Source organism: Dipodomys spectabilis, unplaced genomic scaffold (genome assembly GCF_019054845.1).
Source record: "Dipodomys spectabilis isolate Male_0828 unplaced genomic scaffold, ASM1905484v1 ptg000024l, whole genome shotgun sequence".
Taxonomy (NCBI): domain Eukaryota; kingdom Metazoa; phylum Chordata; class Mammalia; order Rodentia; family Heteromyidae; genus Dipodomys; species Dipodomys spectabilis.
Window position 1 is genome coordinate 16,052,864 of NW_024870701.1, and position 21,558 is coordinate 16,074,421.

Consider the following 21,558-nt stretch of genomic DNA (forward strand, 5'->3'; position numbering starts at 1 on the left):
AATGAGAAAGGTGGGGGATCCATGGTGGGCTGAAGTCCAGCAGCCATCAGTCATGGATCCTCCCTACTTGCCTGTTTAGAGTCCTCAGGTGGTGAGTAGTCTTGTCCCTTCCTGCCTGCAATGAAGCCACTGAGAGCACCCTTGCCAGTGTTCTTCAGATGCTTGCCCATGAAAAGTCACATGTGTGCCACATGCTAGGCTGTCGGACTCACATTTTCATTTTGATGTGGCTATTCTGAAATAAGTATATGCAAACACATATGCTTTCTGTCAACCCAGTGATGACACTGCCATCGCTCAAGCTCTGCTTTTGCTATGCTTGTAAAGCTAATGGGGTTTTGTATCTCTTTACTAAATACTGTATTATCAAATGAAAAAGAAATTGCCCTAAAAATTGCTTCTACACAAAGGGAACTTTTCTGAAAGGCTTGCTTAATCTTCCCCAGTTTTTGTTTGTAAGGAAAAGCACGTGACATGCTCATTCTCAGGCATGTGGACTTTAGCGTCTTCCTGGTACTGCTAGCCCTGGCATCTTTGTCTGGAAACTGTGAGCTTACATCACCTGTTCCTAAAACCCTCACTCTAGGGATAGTCCTTAGGGGGCCGAAGGCCTTTGCTATAACAACACCACCACCTCCTAATACACACAGTCTCCAGAAGTGAGCTCTTGTCTAAGTTAGAGTCCCCAGGGAAGATGCACAATGTGAAATTAAACTCCAGATAGGCAAAAGGAAGGACCTCTGTTCTTCACCCCTTGCCCCCAAGTCCTACCAGAAAATCACTGGGGCTTCCCACCAAGGTTTCTAGTATGTAGAGGTTAAAAACTATGTAGGACCACAAGGAAAGAAGGGTGTTCATCCTCTGCATTGCTTTCTTCCTTCTTTATCTTCCTACTTTTTTCTCAGAGGAAGGCAGCCTGAGAGTAGATGGGGTGTGAGGCTGCCCTCAGTGAGTCCAAGCAGAATGACTTCTTGCTGGGAAACTGGGGACAGCTGGGCACGTGGCCCAGTGAGGCCTGAGGTTTGCTTCTATGTGGTAAAGCTCTAGTCTTACTGAGGGGCTCAGAGGCAATCTCCATATACTTCATCTTCATGCCTGAGCCACTGCAGACAGAGAGAGCTGCCTGATCTGCTTGTGATTATAGGGTTTAAATAGGCCCATTGCAGCTCCTGATCTGACTTGAACTCCTGACTTGAACTCCTCCATCACTTTGAGCAATGTATGCCTAGGACCTGAGCACAGTGCTAGGATTCCAGCATTGTGGCCTTGCCCAGCATGAATGTAACACTTGCAGGAGTGATCTGTCCTCTTCTGGCCTGTACATACATCAGCAGACATGGAGGATTTTGCATTCTCATTTTTCTATCCCAAACTTATAACTCAGAGACTTTCACAGCAAAAACAAAACAACAAAAAATGCATAAGACAGACTGAGCTATTTCTCTGTTTTCCTGGAGCAACACATAGGTGAGAATGGGAGCATTTAGCCTCAGGGCAAGCATCAAATCTGCAGTCTTGACTCCTGTGCCTGTGAGTCTTTTGAATAGTTTTTCAGATCACAGACTAACTCCATATTATGAGCAATCATAATCCAAGCAAAGGGTAATAGGTCTCAATGGTTTAGCCACTAATTTTGGAAAGCATTAGACCATTCCTGCTTCTCAGTTTGACTCACTGAGGATTGTGTTCTCATTTCCTAAAGAGGCAAAAGGATCACATACTCGTTTTTTTATTGCTGTATAACAAGTTACCACAAATGTAGTGATTGAAAACAGCTCCCATTTATTGTTTCCCAGTTTTCCTAGGTCAGAAGTCAAGCGTGGCTCAACTGGGTCCTTGACCCTTGATGTCATGAGGCCCAAACCAGACTTGTGGCCAGGTGGGCTGTGATCAGGAGGCCATGGAAGAGTCTACTTCCAGGCTCACTCACGATGTGGGCAGAACCTAGTTGTTTGTACATACGAACTTAGTGTCTGTTTCTTGTTGGCTGTCAGCAGGATTCCTTCTCGGTTTCCAAAGGCCACCTACATTTCTGTCACATGGCCTTATCCATCTTCAAAGCCAGGAAAATGTGTGGAAACCTTCTCCTGCTATGAAACTCTCAGATTTCCTATTCTGTTGCTAACTGGACATCTCTGATTTCTGTTTTCTTTTTTTGCCAATACTAGAATTTGAACTTAGGACCTCAACTTGGTTAGCTTGCTTACTCAGCTGAGAGTCTACCACTTGAGCCACATTTTGAGCCTAGTCTTTGCTAGTTTTGTTGGAGTTGGAGTCTTGTAAACTTTTCTGCTTGGGCTGGCTTCAAACACAATCTCTGGGTCTCAGCTTCTTGAGCAACTAGAATTATAGATATAGCCACTGGTACCCAGCAAATGTGGAGAATTACCCCAGGACTGCCAAATTCTCTCTCTCTCTCTCTCTTTCTCTCTCTCTCTCTGATCTATCTTCTATCTATCTATCTATCTATCTATCTATCTATCTCTGATCGATTGATCTGTCTTCTATCTATCTATCTATCTATCTATCTGTCTGTCTGTCTGTCTGTCTGTCTGTCTGTCTGTCTGTCTACCTACCTACCTACCTACCTACCTTACCTACCTACCTGATTTAAAAAAAAAAAAAAAAAAACTTGGGCTGGGAAGGTGGCTCAGTGGTAGAGTACTTGTCTTGCATGCCTGAGGCCCTGGGTTCGATTCCTCAGCTCCACATAAGCAAAAAGAAAAAAGCCAGAAATGGCGCTGTGGCTCAAGTGGTAGAGCGCTAGCCTTGAGCTGAAGAGCTGAGGGACAGCGCCCAGACCCAGAGTTCAGGCCCCACAACCAGCCCCCCCCCCAAAAAAAAAACTTGTATGAGCAAACTTGATGGCTTATGCTCGCAATCCTAGCTATTGAGTAGGTAGAGATCAGGAATCTTGTTTTGAGGCCAGCCTGGAGGAAAAACTTCATGAACCTCCATCACCAATGACTGAGTGTGGTGGTGGTGGTACCTGCCATCCCAGCTCTGTAGAGAAGCTCAAGTAGGTGATTGTACTTCAAACTGGCCTGGGTTTAAACTGAGGGCTACACAAAATTAACGAATGAGAAAGGAATGGCAGAGTGGCTCACATGGTAGAGCTCCTACCTTGCAAATATGAGGTCCTGAATTCAAATCCCAGTACCACCATAAAAATTGGCTTGTTTGATTAAATGGAGCCCCACCTAATTCAATGTCCATATTTTAAAGTCAGCTGACGTAGTACTTCTGTTGCCATCTGCACAATCCCTTCACAAAGGAACTTCCATTAGTATTTGAATGAATAACCAGGGCCATCTTTAGACTTCTGCACACCACCGAGCAGTGTAGAGAAATCAACCTCAAATCCATGCTTACCTTTTACAGAACCCCCCAAGAAATCCCTGTTGTCAATATAATCTCTACTCTTGTCTCTACCAGTGAGTCCTGGGGATCCTGAGCCTGAACCGGAGGCAGAGGCGGGGCAGGTTGCAGATGAAGCCAGCCAGGACATAGCCTTGGCCCCAGGGGGAGCAGAGAGCGAAGGGGAGCGGGCACTGGAGCCAGAGCCAGAAAGAAGATCCTCCCTCAGTGAGAAAGAGAGACAAAACGAGGAGGTGAACGAGAGGGACAACTGTTCCGCCTCCAGCATCTCATCCTCCAGCAGCACATTGGAGAGGGAGGAGAAGGAGGACAAGCCCTCCAGGGACAGGGCAACTGGTAAATAAACCCTTTTTTCAGTCAGCACATTCCAGTGAGCCCTAGGCAGAGGACTGGGTTCACTCTAGGGCTTAGGCTGCCCTGCTGTGGCAGCAGCTCTCTCCCCCAGCCATTGTCTGGGGATGTGGAATGTGGCCACAGTGACAGCCACCCGGCAGTTTTCTACCTCATAGAAAGGTGGCCCCCAAGCCTTTTGCCTGTAGCAACAAGACTCCCAGTAATGGAGAGCTTCCCATAAGACAGCTATATATAAAAAAAAAAATCCTTGTTTCCTTCTAGTTGTTCCATCATTTGTAATAACTAGCCTTTTTAAGTTCCTGACTTAAGTTTAGAAACACACAATCATTGGAACTACATGGATCATTCTCAGTTGTTTAAACCATGACAATTGGACCTTTCCAAAAGGAACTCATTTTAAATGAGATGAAATGTTCCATTCAAACACGGCTCATTTCATAGTGGTGGATTTGATATTCTAGACTGAATGGAAGTAGTTTCCCTCATTATACTCAGGATCACTCTTTTAGTAGGATGTGTGCATGCTTTCCTTTGTGGAATTGTGTTTTTGTTTTTGTTTTTTTCAGAATTAACACCTGATATTTATTCAGTTCACTTATAAGGGGACTAAATAGAATGCTAGATTGTGGGTTTGGCTGCAGAGGATCTTACCTGAATGAAGGGAGGTACCACTGAAAGTTATAGAAATTGTACATCATGTGTACCATCTGGGACACCACAAAGTTTAGTTATCCTGGCAGTAACTTGCATGCTGTTGAGATATAGATCAACAAGCATGCACCCTTCCTCAGGCCACACTCCTCACCATGAAGTCACAGTTTAAGGGCTAGACTTTTTAAGCTACATGCAAAGGGACACATTCAACTCCCAAAGCTTCACAATGCCTTTCCAGTAAGAGCCATGACCCTTTCATGGCTTGCTAGGTCCAATTGAATGAACCATACTGTCTCTTATAGACCTATCAGCCTATCTGGCTGAGCTTAAAGTAGTTACTATTTCCATTTTTCCAAGTTAGAATTTACTACCATGTTTTTATTCTATTACCAGTCACTTTAATGCAATAAGAAATGACTGAAATATCAGAAATGATTGCACTGAGAATTTACTGTTACATATACTAATGATTTACTTTCTTAAAAAGATCAAATTACAGTCTCTTAAAATCCTATCTGTATTGTTCACATTTAATGGAATTATGGCATTGTACAGGATGTAAGGTAACATCTTACTTGAACAGCTTAGTCTTTTAAAAATAGTTTATGCATTATAAATAGTATCAGGAATCCATCATATCTGTGTTTAGCAGGATCAGAACATATCAGCAAGTTGGATTAGTGAAAATAAGACCAGAGACAGAACTTTCTTGGATCAGTTTATGCAATATTCTTCCAAATAAGGACAACTTTCCAAAAATGGAGACTCGGTTCCCAGTGTAAGACCATTGACTTTCGACCGATGTGGGTGTTGTCCAAGTGTACAGACTCAGGAATTGGGGCTTAGCAAAGACTTTTTTGCTTCATTCTCATGTTACTTGGTGTAGATTATGGGTTCCACACAAATCTCAATACTCACAAGCACCTTTAGGAGCCCAGTCAGGGAAGTTTGGCCATAATATATTTTGCTTTTCAAAATATTCTCAGTTAAATTACAGAGGAACTTTGAAGACAACTAAAACCATTCCCAATCTCATTTCCAGTGACTTTACCTGTTACTAACACATGGGTTTGTAGACCTTGAAAGAGACTCAACTTTTTCCAGTTGGGTAGTTTTATTTTTGTTTCATGTTTCTCTCTGTGGCATTCATGTGAGAAGCTTTATCCTAGAATCGATACACTGTGTATTATTGTCCTTTGGTGACTCTAAAGTATCCGCTTGATAAGGATGGAGATACCTGTCTTTTTCATTGCAAGTTCCTCACTTCTTAGTTATGTGTCCCAAACATAATAGGATTTCACTAAATTATCAGTGAATAAATGAATGAAGAGATGTCTAGCCACCTTCTCAGATAGGTGTTGCAAGTTTTGCCTCTATCCTCATCTGTCAGAAATAAGGTAAAAATATTTGTGGAGCCAGAGCTAGTTAGCCCTGTTTTCCCTAGCCTAGAGTCAAATGGGGCTCTGAGCTGCTATCTCCCATTGGAGGCAAAGATGCCATCTAAGTCAGTAGACTACTTTTCCCAGGAAGATGCCAATAATGGAAATGAACTTCTCACCTCATATGCAACAAACACTCTAGCTGAGGTGGTAATAGTACACATCAGGTTGCTGAATATTTACCTCTATCAAGTCCTTCATGCCACTCCTACCTGTTAAGGATGACTACCTGTTAAAAGAGATTAAGTAGGATCCAAAGGCTAGAAAATAATACTCAAAATATCTAAAACAAAATTGAAAATCACGTAACTTAGCAAGAACTGGTACAATCATAACTTGAATAGGAAAAGACAATCAACAGATGCCAGGGAGATACTCTAGATGTTGGAATTACATGACAAAGATTTTTTTTTTCTGTTGGTCGTGGGGCTTGAACTCTGGGCCTGGGCACTGTCCTTCAGCTCTTCAGCTCAAGGCTAACACGCTACCACTTGAGCCACAGTGCCACTACTGGTTTTTCTTGTGGTTTATTGGAGGTAAGAGTCTCACAGATGCCCCGGCTGGCTTTGATCCATGATCCTCAGATCTCAGCTTCCTGAGTAGCTAGGATTACAGGCATGAGCCACTGGCGCCCAGTGTGACAAAAATTTTGAAGCAGCCATTATAATGTTGCTTTACGAATTCAGGAAACACAGGGAAAAAATATCAGAGAAATAAAAAAAATACTTTTAAAAATCCAAAGGGAAATTAATAGAACTAAAAAATATAACAAAGCAAATACATACTGATAGAACTGAAAAAATATAATAAAGCAAAGTTCTTACTGATAAACTTAGTGCTCAGTAATAAAGACAACAAAGGAAATATTCAGTGAGCTAAACAGAACAGAGAAGAAATACATGTGGAAAATAGAGCCCTTTTGGTCACTTTTAGACTGGTGGGAATCTAAGAAAGAGGAGACAAAAATGACAGGGTCAAAACAATGTTTGATGTGGGGAAATTAGTAGGTTGTAATCCCTAATCACTAAAACCAACAGTAGGAAGTCATAGAATTAGAAACACTATTGAAATCAGAATGAGTTTCTAAGAAATGTTTAAGTAACCCACAGGGAACTAAGAGAGGAGGAACAGGAACTGAAACCAAGGAACAAGATAAGTAAAATGGCAGATGTAAACCCTAACGGTTCAATGTTCCTTTACATTAAGAAAACAACTGCCAAAGTGAAGTAGAAACAAAAAAGTAATTACATACTCTTTACACAACAAAACTCGTTACAAACATAATGATATAAGATTGAAAGTTAAAAATTGAGAAAAGATGCATGTTATGTACTCATTACCTTACTCATGTAACTGTAACCCCTCTGTAAGTATCTTTAAAATAAAAAAATTAGAAAACTAAAAAGAGATACATGTTATAAACAAAAATAATAGTCATATAAGATAAAGTAGATTATTGAGCAAAAGAAATTCCAAAGGACAAAGTAGACTACAATAAAATGATTTTTTAAAAGACGTAAATGAAGGCCAGGTGCTGGTGGCTCATGTCTATAATCCTAACTACTCAGGAAGCTAAGATCTAAGGATTGAGGTTCAAAGGCAACCCGGGCAGGAAAGTCTCTGAGACTCCTTTCTCCAATTAATCACCAGAAAACCAGAAGTGGCATTGTGGCTCAAGTGATAGAGCATTCACCTTGAGCTGAAGAGCTCAGGGACATTGTGCCCAGGCCTAGAGTTCAAGCCCTACGACTGACCAAAGGAAAAAAAAAAGACATAAATGAAGGACGTAGAATAGGCAAGGAAAAGCCAGAAAAATTTGGGACCAGCATAAAGCTCTAGTCAACAAGATGCCTTGCTACATTGGAGGTGAGGATGAAAAAAACAGAAGTCAAGAAATGGTATTGGCAGCAAGATGGGACAAGTTGCCATGGCTGAGAAAGAAACCTCCTGGAGCATAAACAGCTTTGGTAAGGGGTGGGGCAGAAGACCTGTTGATGGATGGTAATGAAAGCCCTGAGTCTAGATGAGGTGGTGACTACCACAAAGGGCTGGTAAATGGAAAGATGAGGTCCAAAGTCATTAAAAGTGTGAAGATAAGGATTATCTAGCAAAGGAGACTGGGAAGGAAGAGGCAAAAAGAAGCAACCAAAGCAGGTAAGTATTGTATTCTGGAAGGGTATATGTGAAAGAATGATGGGCTAAGTGTAGTGTGACAAGAAAGGAACAATTGTATAACGTATGTGTTGGTACTGGGGCTTGACTCAGGCCTAGGCCTGGAGTTTATTTTGGTACTCTAGAAGTTGAGCCACCACTCCACTTCCAGCTTTTTTGCTGGTTCATTGAAGATGAGTCTCATAACTTTCCTACTTGGGTTGGTTATGAACTGTGGTCCTCAGGTAATCAGCTTCCTAAATAGCTAGGATTATAGGCATGAGTTATCAGCACCAGTGAAAGGAGTAGTTTTGAAATTCATTGAGAGCAAAAGCACCAGTTACCTTAGTTGTGGAAAGAATAAAGAGAGAAATCAGACACACTGGGCAAACAATTCTTGGAAGCAATTATATGCATTAAAGGAAAGGAGAAAAGTTTTATTATAGATGGAGATGTATTATTACACCTGTTTCTGTATCAGGAGAAAGGATCTAGTGGGAGGAGCTTGGGAGATTCAGAACAGAGAATCCTTGGATTGGTTCCTTGATGCAGACACAGAGTTGTTGAGGGACAGTGTGTGAGTAGTCACAGGAGATGGACTGTGTCCTGGGATTCAGCTGCTAGTGAGAGGCTCATGGTAGAGCAGAGACTGTAGAAGATCTCTTCTGACTTGGTCTGTTAAGCTGCTGAATGAGAAAACAAGGCTTTGGCTTGGAAAGCATGGGAAGGAAAGGAGAGGGGGTGGGGACTGCTAAGCAATAAGCCCACTTGAGACAAAGGAGGCAGGGACTTAAAGTACAACTTATGACCTGGACTGTGTGATGTCCAATCACAATCTGGGCAGAGACAGGTAACCATACAGTTGCTCCAAAACCTGCCCTGGGTCAGAGAGCTGTTACTCTTCTATTGTTCCTATATAGTTAGGACACAGTTTCCTGGCTACCTATGTCTGGGTGGGTTCTGACTAGCTGCCATGACCAGGAGCAATGTTGCATCTGGAAGAGTCTTGGGTCCTGGAGCAGGTAGGTCATCACCATGACCACCTTTTGCTTTGATTACTTTGTTTTAGTGTCTTCTCTGAAATCACTTGTATGTGCCCAGCCTTCTTATTGTGTTTTCTCATAGACATGAACCCATCTTGAACTTTCTTACTTCTTCTGCCCTGTGTGCTTTCAGGTTTGTGGTCCACAGGCCTTCAGGATGCAGGTGTAAATGGACAGTGTGGCGACATCCTCACCAACAAACGGTTCATGCTGGATATGCTGTATGCCCATAACAGAAAGTCTACCGACGATGAGGAGAAGGATGAGACTGGGAGGACAGAGCAGGAGGCGGAGGCAGTGGCCAGCCTCTCCAGCAGGATATCCACACTGCAGGCCAACTCTCAAGCCCCAGAGGAAAGCGTTAGGAGGGTGGATGTGGGCTGCTTGGACAACCGGGGCAGTGTGAAAGCATTTGCTGAGAAATTCAACAACGGGGACTTGGGAAGAGGTTCTCTCTCTCCTGATGCAGAGTCCAATGACAAGAGCCCAGAAACGGCACCTGCACAACTGAAGACAGAATCTGACTACATCTGGGACCAGCTCATGGCCAATCCAAGGGAGCTCAGAATTCAAGACATGGATTTCACCGACCTAGGGGAGGAAGATGACGTCGATGTCCTGGACATGGACCTGGGTCCTAGGGAAGCTCCTGGGCCCCCTCCCCCTCCCCCACCCATCTTTCTGGGTTTGCCACCCCCACCCCCTCCACCCCTGTTGGACAGTGTGCCTCCCCCTCCAGTCCCCAGTAATTTATTGGCTCCTCCTCCTCCAGTGTTCAGTGCTCCTCAGGGCTTAGGGTGGTCCCAGGTACCGAGGGGTCAGCCTGCATTTACTAAGAAAAAGAAGACTATCCGTCTGTTCTGGAATGAAGTCCGGCCCTTTGAATGGCCTTGTAAGAACAACCGCCATTGCAGAGAATTCCTGTGGTCGAAACTGGAACCAATTAAGGTGGATACTTCCAGACTGGAGCACCTGTTTGAATCTAAATCCAAGGAACTGTCTGTCACGAAGGTACGACTGGGTTCTAGTATGCGTCTCAATTTGCATGGGGGTAGTTTGAAGAGATTTATTCTCTCTAAAATACTTTTGATTGCTTTGGATATTTGGTAACATCTCTACTAGTATAAAACCACCTTTACCAGTGAGTTCTTGTGCCACATGCAAAGTAGCTTTTAAAGAACCAGATAGCCCTGAGCAAAAGACAAGGTTAGCCATATGAGTGCTAACTAGAAAAATGTATACTTGCTCAATTACAGCTAATAGTTGCACTTTGAATTTCAGCTGTAGCCCCTGGATGCTTTTGGCAAAGGCAATTAATTAAAGTGATGTTTCTTTGGATAAACCCCTCACTGAATCAGCATACTGCAGCTATCTAGATGTGCCCCACTAGCCAGATATTTAGCATCCTATAAGCACTAAAATAATCAAGATTATTTTAGTTTTTTTGTAAATGTTGGAGGACTTACAGAATTCAGCATCAAGTTAGAAAGTCATGATTAGTGAAAACTGGATAACAAACTAAAAGATGCTTTATTGCATATTGTATTTCACATTAGTCAGTGCTTCAGTAAAATCTTAGTGTAAAATTTTTCTTTAAATAATTTTAAATGCTTGTGATTCAGGGTATTTTCCAGTTTTAAAACAGGTGCAAGCCAAGTATGGTGGATCATGCCTATTATCTTAGCTATTTGGAAGGTAAAGATTGAAAGGATCATAACTTGAGGCTAACCCAGGCAAGAAAGGTTGTAAGATTCCAGTTTAACTAATAAAAGCTGAGTTCATGGTAGCATATACTTGTCATCCTAGTTGATGCAGGAAACCTAATTAGTGGGATCATGGTCCTGGTTGGCCCTGGGAAAAAGAGAGGTCATGTTTGAAAATAATGAAAGCAAAAATGGCTAGGAATGTGACTCAAGTAGTAGAACACCTTTGAGGTAAGCCCGATCCATCTCCTCTTTTCAGGAACTTGAAGTCTAGGAAAAACTCTCTTTGTAAAATATGAATGTAGAGTAAACATGTAAGAACTTATTGTGAGCTTCTCCAGGTGATGCCTTATTAGTTAATCATCTTTTGAGATGAGCATAAAGTTTCCCAGGTCACCCTTCCAGACTTGAATGTCAATGATTTTGAATCAAAAACTCTGTGCAACATCCTCAGATAAGTGTGCCTTTCGACAAGGAGGTGCCTGTTGCTGCTTGAGATAGTGGAAGACCAGTTGGGGGAGGGAGGTATAATTGCTCATTCTCCTTTTAAAATCCACATGAAGGTTCTGAAATAACTTGCTGTTCTTTGCCAGATGGTGTTTACCCTAGTGTCTATTTCTGCTCAGTCTCAGTGCAAACTTGAACCTAAATCATTTCAAATCTTATGAATCCCCTCAAGTCAGAATGAAAATTTCCTCATTAGTAAATCCAGACGGCTAAAAATCCAATATAAAAAATTATGCCCAGTCATTCCAGTTCTTGAAAATGTGCCTGGTTTTTGTCCTCTCTAGAGAGTAATACCCAAGAAGTAAGAGCTGGACACCCACCAATTCTTGACTTGCCTGTGTTGACTTTTTTTTCTACCCTGGTAGAAAACATGGTGCTAGGCCACCCACATGGTCTTGTCAGATTCTTACATTCATCCTGGTACTTGGGGAAGTAGCCTAGCTGGGAGTAAAACAGCAGTCTGTGATTGCCAGAACTTGCCCATGGCCTGCCTCATGACTCTACCCTCAAACTCACTGACCCAATTGGCCATTCTTTGCTCCCTTCTCCTTTCCTTCCCTCCCCCTCTTCTCTTCCTCCCTCAATTCTTGGCTCATTTGACTGGCTATGCTTCTTTACTTCTTGTGGTTGCTCATCACCCTTCAGGGTTGCTAGGGATAGGCTGCTTCTTGATGAAGAGTTGGGAGGGATGAAAGGAGTAGCAGTTTGACAGTGAAGGCACTTCTAACTGCCTTTTTGCAGAGGAAATGGTGAATTTAAGTTTTCTTAAGAAGACACAAATGACTGAATCTCCTGCCTCTTTCCTATTGGTCCTACTATGGTTGATTCAATTGGTGATGAGATTTTGGCTTCTGGCCTCTCAGTTCCATTTTTCCCCCAAGTAAAATACTGTTGTACCTCGATAATGGGTAAATGTTTGCCTATATTTTGTAAAGTGGAAAGAAAAACAAGAAAAATGATACATAGCCATTCATAGCTGTGAGTTCCAAAGCTGCAGATTCCACCATCAACAGAATAGATCAGAAACTATATTTGATTGGTCACGGGATGATCTTAGCCTAGGTGGTCTTTGGAGCACTTCAGGAATTGTAAAGTATGTCTAAGGCTGTGCATCAGTGACTGAAAGTGTCAAATGGGAAAATGTTTAAAGCATGCATCTATCCTGAACATATACAGACTTTTTCCTTATATTAATTCCCTAAACAATACAGCATAACACCTAGGTAATACTGTTTTATTTGTATTAGGTAGTGCAATGACGATTTAAAGTACATTAAAACATATATGTACAAGATACGCAAATACTGTGCCATTTTAAATAAGGAACATTATCATCTGAGGATTCTGATCTTCTCAGAGGATTCTGTAACCAGTTCCCCAAGGGACCTAGATACTGATGAACAACTATACCAACAAGTTCACCAAATTTAGAATGCTCTGCAATGAGATCTAAGAGCCTTTCAACCTTTGGGTTTTTTGTTTTTAAGAATTGGAAATGTACAGAGGAGGAGGTATCAATGCTCAATAGGAAATGTACTCATTACCTTACTCATGTAACTATAACCCCTCTGGAATGCCAATTAAGATTAATATTCACATTGGATAGGAAAATCTATTTCATATATATTGACATTTATGTTTCTAATTATTGACTGTGATTTTCATAAAACACGAATGTAAATGTCTACTTCTGAATTCTGGCTCATGACTTTCTTTTAACTCAACATAATAGACTGAAAGAAAAAGTGAAATTGACTTCCTAAGATGACACAAGACAAAAGGAACTGAGTTTAGTTTTCATTGGAAAGAATGCCAGACTAAAGTTACAGAGCATCAATGTAATCATTCAGGTCATCCCCAAGCAGAGATTCATGAGTCAGATCTAGGACTCACTTATGAACATAATAAGAAAACAAAGATGTACTTTTTGGTTTCCTTTCAAAATAGTTTTGGAAACAGGATCCACTTTTCTTTCAGTTATCTTTTTAGTAAGATTTTCATTGTGCTTTGTGAAGATGGAAATCCTGTGCTAAGCTCTAGAAGGGCTGGATTCAACACGATCTTGAGGAGCCCCAGGATATGGATTTCTAACCTTCACGTATTAGGTAGTGCAAAGAAGATTTAACGTACATGAAAAGATACGTGTGCCATATAAAACAGCAAGGTCCCTTCTACTCCTAAAAGTACTTCATTCATCCCAGATTATACCAGACCAAGACAAGCATGGTATGAAGGAAGTGACCAGAAAGAAGAGGACTTAGTTTTCCCTTGGGAGATGTGATGTTGCCCACTGTTTTGAGGTCATTGGGCTGATCATGGAGAAAGAGAGAGTTTCCAGGATAGATTTAGTGAATTTTGTTTTGTTTTGGATTTTTGGAATAGATCAGAAACTATATTTGATTGATCAAGGGATGATCTTAGCCTAGGTGGTCTTTGGAGCACTTCAGGAATTGTAAAGTATGTCTAAGGCTGTGCATCACTGACTGAAAGTGTCAAATGGGACACCAAGGGAACATTGCACTCCCAACCACCTTCCATAGTAGTTTTAAACCTGTTTTCTTTTCCTAAGAAGAGACAAATACTTCCCTGTTCTATATTCATTGTTAGGACATAAGGGAAAATACTATTTTGCTTAGCACTAAATTTTTAAAAAAGCCTAAATCCTACTTCAAACACAACGTTTTATGGTGTCATAATAGCACAATTAGTAAGTCTTGTATAACTCTTCTTGTTAGGAGGATACACTGAACTAACACAGAAGGTCTTGCTGCTCAGCCGTTGGTCTTTGCTATGGGTTTTTTTTTTTTGCCTAACTTAATAAGGCAAGCCTGTTTTGGTAAGAAAGTTTGTTCCTAATGGTTTTATGGCCTTTATTTGGACTTTATTGTTTGTTTGTTTGTTTCTTGGAGGATATTCCCCACTTAATGTTTAGCTGGGTACCTCACTGCTCGCTTTTTGCAAGACTTTAGGAAAATTCCATAGTTTGTCCCATCCTTGTGAGGACATCTGTATCACTGTATCCTGTGACTGTCACAGCTTTGAAAATACCCTGTGACATCAGTCTGTTGGCAGTGAGCAGTGAGGAAGAATAATTTACCATCTCTTGAAGTGCCTTGCTGAACCAGAACCAGAACCAGACCGAGACCTAGCAGTGATGCAGAGAAGCATGTACAGAGGTCGGTGGCTTTCACAGAAGCATGCTCAAACTTAACAATGTTCTTTAAGACACTCAGAATTCACTTTTTGATCTTGGAGTGGCTGAATTTTCTGGGTCCTATTTTTTGAGGCTTTGGGTTCTAGAAAGTGGATTCCTAACTCAGGTAGCCAACCACCATGTAGGTTCTGAGCTACAGAAAATAGGCAGAGCTCATCCCCTAGTTGGCAATAGCTACTTAAGTGCCTATTTCCTCTGTGCTTCATGCTTCCTATAACTCTTTTAGCTGTCAGTGCTTTCCACTTGAAACATTGTCCTAGAGGGGCTCTCCTCTGTCCTCCTACAGACTGGTCCCTCTCTTGGGCAAACTTGAGAAAAAGGAGCCAAGTTACATTAATGGCTACTTTTCTGTTCTTCCTTTCTGTTCATCTGGACACAGAGGGTAACTTCTGTCTCTGGTCTGTCTTGGTTGTTCATACTCTGCCCCCTGTCCCTGCAGTGTTCTTGGCCAAGTCAAAAACAAACAAAAGCCTTACATGGCATCTAAGCCCAAAGCATGTCTCCGTCTCTGGAGGGGAAGGCTTAAGATGGATATATTGGAGGCCCTCTGTAGTTGCAGCTTTGAAGGGAAAGCTTTGTCACATGAATTCTGCTTAACTAGACTTTCTCAAACTAAAACAAGTCTTGCTTACTGCAGGACACACCTTCCTTATTAAAGAATCAAGTTCCTTTTCTCCTTCTGTGAACATCTGGGAAAGAAGCATGTTCTGAGATACCCCCGTGGTGATTTCCCCTAAGTTACCTCATAAACACCCTTTTGCTGATCTGCCCCAAAAGTAGTTTTCCTATTTTTCACATTCAATCATCCCCTAGTCTAGAAGCCTTGGCCTGGAATCTTGGCTTATAGGTACTCCTTCAATACTCTTCCATACTCTTCCCCCTCACCTCCCCCGGTAGTTCTTGAAAATTGTTGAAGAGGCCAGAGGTTTGAGATGGAAGAATTAAGATGGACACCTTTCATTTCTGTGCCCCAAACCTGATCTGTGTTTGGAGACTCCAGCCAACCCTAGGAATATATTTTTTTGGTCTTCAAAGAAAATGTCCCATTTGAGTACTGAGCAATTGGGAAGAACCCAGGAAATAACTGTTTTAGGAGATGGTATAATAAAATAAGAGACAATAAATAAATGTGAAAATATATACAGCCAATCTGAAAGAAACTATTGGAAGACTGATCTTGTTTCTCAGCCTCTTCTGCTTCTATTCAGGCTTGGGGATCATTGACCTTTACTCACAGTGTCTGGAGATTGTAATCCATACTGGTAGAGATCTCAGTGAGCAGTAGTGATTTCCTAGGATGTAGTGTACCACCAGCCCTATGCCAATCTTTAGCTGTTCCCATCCAGCCTCTGCTCCTAGTTCTCTCTGGGCTTTTCCTAAGAACTATTCTATCATGGTATTCACTTACCATTTTGGTTTATTCTGTTTATAGTTATAGTTTGGGTTCCATATTAGAGTTACTAATCTTGCTGTCTTTTTAGGAATGACCTGGATCATCATCTAAAAGCTTTGTCTGTGCTATCATACTGTCTGTTGTATCATTCCAGCTATCTTGGTGCCTATGTTACGTGGTCTATCAGTCTAATAGTAGGTACTTATAGCTAATTGGATAGATACTACATGTAACTCAAGTTCTTAAGAATATTATTTATTTTTTAAAATGCACGTCTTATATATTTTCTAATTCTGAACACAAATCATCTGGCATTTTGATGGAATTACTTTAAATACATGTTTGATGAGAGATACCTAGCACATTTATAAATTAAGGCTTCCTATCTGGGAACAGGATGTTTTCATTTATCCAAGCCTGTTTTTATTTTAAGAAAATCTTATTTTCTTTCAGTAGACCCTGCTTTGTATTGATATTTCAAGAGCTTTTATTTCCTTTTTTTAGTACCATTTGGAGGTCATTTGTCTGGTCTGTGACGTATCAAATGCAAAAAATAAATTTCTTCTTTTGGCAATAATGGGGTTCTTGAACTTGAGACTACAATTCTCCTATGTATACTGCTGTGGAGCTAGGATAATAGGAGAGTGCCACTGTGCCAGGTTTTTATTGTTTGAGATTGATGAGCGGGAGATCTCTGTTAACTCTTTCCTCAGGCTGGCCTTTAACTACAACTTGCCTATCTTAGCCTCTCAAGTACCTAAGATTATAGGTGTAGCCTACAACACTGTGCTCTGGATTTCCTAGCTCCTGTCTTTACCCTCTGTTTCACCTTTTTCCTGCACATCTCATATCTTCCTTCTAGATGCCTTCAGAAGGTCATTTGTGTTTCCTGACCTTCACAAAGACCAAAGACTTTTCCTTTTCTGGCTCCTGCTGTATTTTTCCTCTTTATCACCCTAATTTTTAAACTATAAACCAAGGATCATCATCATGGCTTTTAAATCAAAGAAATTCAATAAAGAAAGGAAGTCTGAGAAAGTCTGGAAAGTGTAGGATCGATGGGTTATGGGGATCAGAGGCCAGAAGCAGGAGGCTTGTGCCAGGCTGCTCTGAGAGACTGGGTGCTCAGAAGTGGAGATGGCAGGAAGGGAGAAGCTTTTGAAAGAAAGAACAGCAGTTATACTGTTGTTTGACCATATTGAGGATCCAATGATGGTTATTATTGCTAATTTGGGACTTTGATCCAGAAGAACAGTTGCAATGGATCGGTACTGATAACTGCTCATGCTCTGACAGGGACAAATGTGGAAAGTTATCTATGGGACCAGCTCTCCCTGTTGTCTCTGCTTGCTCAGTGGAGCTTGTTCAGGGAGCAGCTTGAACTTCTCTGGTGTATGGGAGATTGTGTGGACGTGTCCAGTGGCACCTGTGGTAAGCTGAGGTGCTGTCAGGTATAGAACCACCACATAGAACATGCAAGTTATTTATCAAATATTCACATGGATTCTCAGGGAATAGGCTAAGATGTAGAACATCTTCTCTCCTAAGTTGTTTGTGAGCAGCTGTTTGCCATAGGACTGCTTACCCCCATAGGGGACCATCTTTTTCTCATCTGTACAAAGGCTCCAGATGGGCTAGTTGGGTCTGCATGGGCCTGGCTCTGGGCTGCTAGAGTGATGAGGACTGCATGGACCAGAGGGTAAAGGGCTAACAATTTCCAGAGAATCTATGCTGCCATCCACGTGGCTTCATTCCTTATGCTCACAAGCTGTCTGTAGCTGTGCCTGCAGGCCACAAATCCACATTCTAAGCAGGAAGAAGGGGAAGGGTAAAGGCGTGGCTTACTGGCTATATCTTTTTTTAGTCAGGAAAAGAAAGCCAGAACTAAGTCACAGAGCCAATTTTAGTTAGATCCAAAAGGTGTGGTTCGGAAAGATGTTAACAGACACATTAAAAAAAAGAAAGCCAGAGATCTTCTAGTGATTGATCTTGGAAAAAGAAATTAATCTGAGCAGGCTCCCACAAAACACAGAGTAGCAGGCATCCCCACATCTCAGCATTGGCATTGCAGGTGCAGTCCCTCTGTATTGAGTATTTTGGTACTTTTCTTATTTCTTCTTAGTAGCCCACATAAAACATATTATAACGAAGTCAACTTAAAAGCTAAATTGAGAATTTTCAGGGTCTTCTATGTAAGACAAGGACTTCTCTACAGAGCAGAGATACATCTATACCCATGTCCCTGGAAACCCTATTCAAAGCCCCTGGCCACACCCATAGGAATTGTCCCTCCTGGCCACCAGGCCCCAAAGCAGCTGGGATGTTTTCAGTTGTTTTCTTCATGAAGAAATTTGAGTTGATTCCCAAATGCATATTTAAGGATCTAAAATAGACTTTTGCCAATTAAATTGGGAGGGCCCAGGAAGACTTCAGTAGGACTTTGGTCTGTTTCTGTTTGAGGGCTCTCTGCCTCCAATATTGTTGCAGGCCAGCTTCTCCAGATGGCTCCAGATGTGTCTGGGCACAGCCAGGTTCCCCACTTCAAAGGAGACAGTAAGGCTGGATGGTGTCTTACTCTGAGTGCTTAGCTGCAAGCTGAGCTTAGAGCCCCTCATCTGGTCAATGAAGTCTTCTTGGACTGGTCCCTATCAAACCTCAGCCTCATGCCCAACAAGCCAAACAAAGGAATGTTTCTCCTTATTCCCTTTCCTTTGAACCCTAGGCCAGATTCCAGGTCTTTATCAGGTCCCAAGATAAGGTCCCAGATTGAGGGTCAGGCCTTGCAGACCCTGGCCACTGAATGAAGTGAGTTATAGTTGTCTTGGGTTGAACCCTTCACATGTGAACACCATGCTTAGTGTGTCTTCTCCATCCGGATCTTTGCCACTTTAAGCTTCTATGATTCACAGTAGTCATTCCCAGGGAAAACCTAAACAAGAGCTGGAAGCCTGCTGAGTCAGATCTCCTATCTGCCCCTCACTTCCATTGCTGCTTGTACTTAACGTTCTGACTGCTGGAAGGGTGAGGGCTTGCAGCTGTGTCCCAGCTCTGCGAGATGCCAAGTGTTGTCTCAGCACCTCATAACCTGTATTTGTCTGCCATAAACTTGGTGACCTCAACAACAGACATTCGCTTCTTATAGTTCTTGAGACTGGGAAGTCTAAAGAACAATGTACTGGCCAATTTTGCTTCTGGTAAAAATTCCCATAGGCTTTCAGAGGCCACTTTTCTTGTAGTGTGGTGGAGAGAGCCAAATCTCTGACCTCTTTTGTAATGATACTAATTCTATCACAAGAACCCCACTCTTGAGATCTTACCCAAACCCTAAAAGTCTCCATTTCCAAAAAATACATCACATTAGGAATATGGCTTCAACATATGAGTCGGGAGGAACACAAATACATTCAGTGTGTCTCACAGATATACTGAGTTTCAGCCATGTCTAGCCCTAAGCTGGCCACAGGGATGAGGGAAGGCCCAGGACTTACCTCAGGGGTAGGGGAGAGGGGTACCTAGGTGAACAGTGAAGCCACACTCTCCATGAGTTTGTCACGACACTTTGGATCCCTGTTCTCTTTCTTGTTCTCTGTGACCAATTGTCCCTCATTCCTCTTCATCAGTATATGCCTTTTCACTTCTCTTCTTTGGAAAGCCCCAGGTCACCATCCTTCAATGGGCAGCTGCACAGAGGGCTAAGTATGGCAGCAAAGATGGAGATACTCTGTTAGAAAAGGCATGGGATATTTGAATTGAAAAAGAGGCCCTGAGACAGTGCCGCCAGAGATGAGAGGGGCTGACAGGCCAATCACACCGGCCTCTCCCTCTAGATCTGTCTTCTCAGCATGTGTACTCACTTCTCTGGGCACACAGCGTATGTAATGAGCCAACCAAGACACATTCTGACACCCCACAGCCCACAGGAAAAGAACTCTGAAAGATTCTACTTTGTTTTCAGTGCTTTTATGGAAAAACAGGGTTGGGTTTTTTTTCCCCTTGCAAAAGATCACATTTTCCCCAATTGAAGGAAAATCAATTTCATTTTGTAATGTGTCTGACTCGTGAAGTTCCATTGCTGACCCAAGCTTGGCAGCGTCTCAGAGTCTAATCCTTGATCTCTTTCTTCTGAGCTGAGCAGTAGCCAGTTCTTCCCTGAGCTGAACCAGGGCCATTTATTTTCATCTCTAAATAAGGAGTGAATTTGATCTAATAATGAAATCCAGAGAGATCTAAAGATGATGCATTAATCTTTGATTTTCCTTATTTTATCACAAAGAAAACTGCTGCAGATGGAAAAAGACAGGAGATCATCGTTCTAGATTCCAAGAGGAGCAATGCCATCAATATTGGCCTGACAGTCTTGCCCCCTCCAAGAACAATTAAGATAGCTATTTTGAATTTTGATGAATATGCCTTAAACAAAGAAGGAATTGAGGTAAGAGAAGCTCTGTCAAGCATTATTTGTATTGTCTAATAATAACAAGTTAAAATTTACATGATTGCCTCCAGTACAATTTCCAGTATTGCCTTTTTTTACTTTATTAACCAGACTCAGAATAATGTTAATAGTTTTCTTACATGTTTCTTCGGGAGTAAGGGGTAGAGATGAGCCTCACTTTGCCTGTGAGAATCCTCACTGCCTAATTTATTTATGGATCTCTCTCTGACCCCATGTGGCCTATCTCCAAGTAGAAAAAAGACTGCTACAACCTGCTTGCAAGAGTGTTGGGGTCTTTCTTCACAGCATTTCAAGTCAAATATATTTTTTTAAAAATTGTAAATGTGGGGTTTCAATATGCTTTTCCTTCCATGAAAAGAACTCTGTTCCTCTCCTGGGCACTTGGAATATGGACAGCCATGTCTTAGTTGATAATCTGTAGAACCGAGTCAATGGAGGCTATATTACTGGTGGACCTGAATGTCAAAAGCAGGGAGATGTTGGGTGATGTGGCTATTACTGTGCAGTAGACAGTCCAGCTGGAGCCACACCTTAGCTTATTGTGCCAACGTTCTTATTCTTCTATCTGGCTTTACCCTCTTTTCACCATGGACTGGTGCCAGTTGATGCAGGTGAGATCTCTTATTCTAATTATGGGAGATGAATAACAGAGGTACTTGCCAGCTCACGCATTCCTGAGGACCCACTGGATATTAGTGAAGAATCTTGCCATGCTGCTTTGTGACATTGGGTGACATTCAACCCATCCTATTAGAAAGGAACCTCGGACTTCTTAAAAAGCCTGTGATTGGAGCCATTTACTCAGTCTTAGTTGAAATTTTTGAGCATTCAGGAAAGACTGACTCTAGAGCAGGAGAGCAAGACTGTGCCAGAAAGGTTATAAGTGAGGTAGCATGCCTACCCTAGGTGTGCAATGCAGTAGGGGCCGGAGTTGGATCTCAGGAAGCCAGATGTGCTTTGTGCTTTGTAAAGAAAAGTCTACAAGAAAAATTGTTCATGGGGATTTGTACTAAGTTCAATGGTATCCCCTCATATCCATTCCCACCCAGCATGTGACCTTACTCGGAAGTAGGCTCTTATAGTTTAAGCAAGTTAAGGTCAAACTGAAATAGAATGGGCTATAAATCTGATGAGTGATAAAATACAATAAGAAGGATATTTGGTCACAGACACAGAGAAGGGAATGTCACTTGAATTTAGAGAACACACAGGGAGTCTCAAAGAATAGAATGCCTTGTGACGACATAGGCAGAAATTAGAGCAATG

General features: G+C 41.9%; 1 protein-coding gene across 4 annotated transcripts in view; it reads left to right on the forward strand.

Moving 5' to 3' along the window:
• Fhod3 (formin homology 2 domain containing 3) overlaps positions 1-21,558 on the forward strand; it is a 431,422-nt gene that overhangs the window by 369,472 nt on the left and 40,392 nt on the right. For all 4 annotated transcript variants that reach the window (XM_042675149.1, XM_042675146.1, XM_042675147.1 and 1 more), the window contains 3 exons: positions 3,436-3,714; positions 9,153-10,030; positions 20,110-20,268. In XM_042675149.1, coding sequence (XP_042531083.1) covers positions 3,436-3,714; positions 9,153-10,030; positions 20,110-20,268 — 1,316 coding nt within the window. The remainder of the gene's footprint in view (positions 1-3,435; positions 3,715-9,152; positions 10,031-20,109; positions 20,269-21,558) is intronic.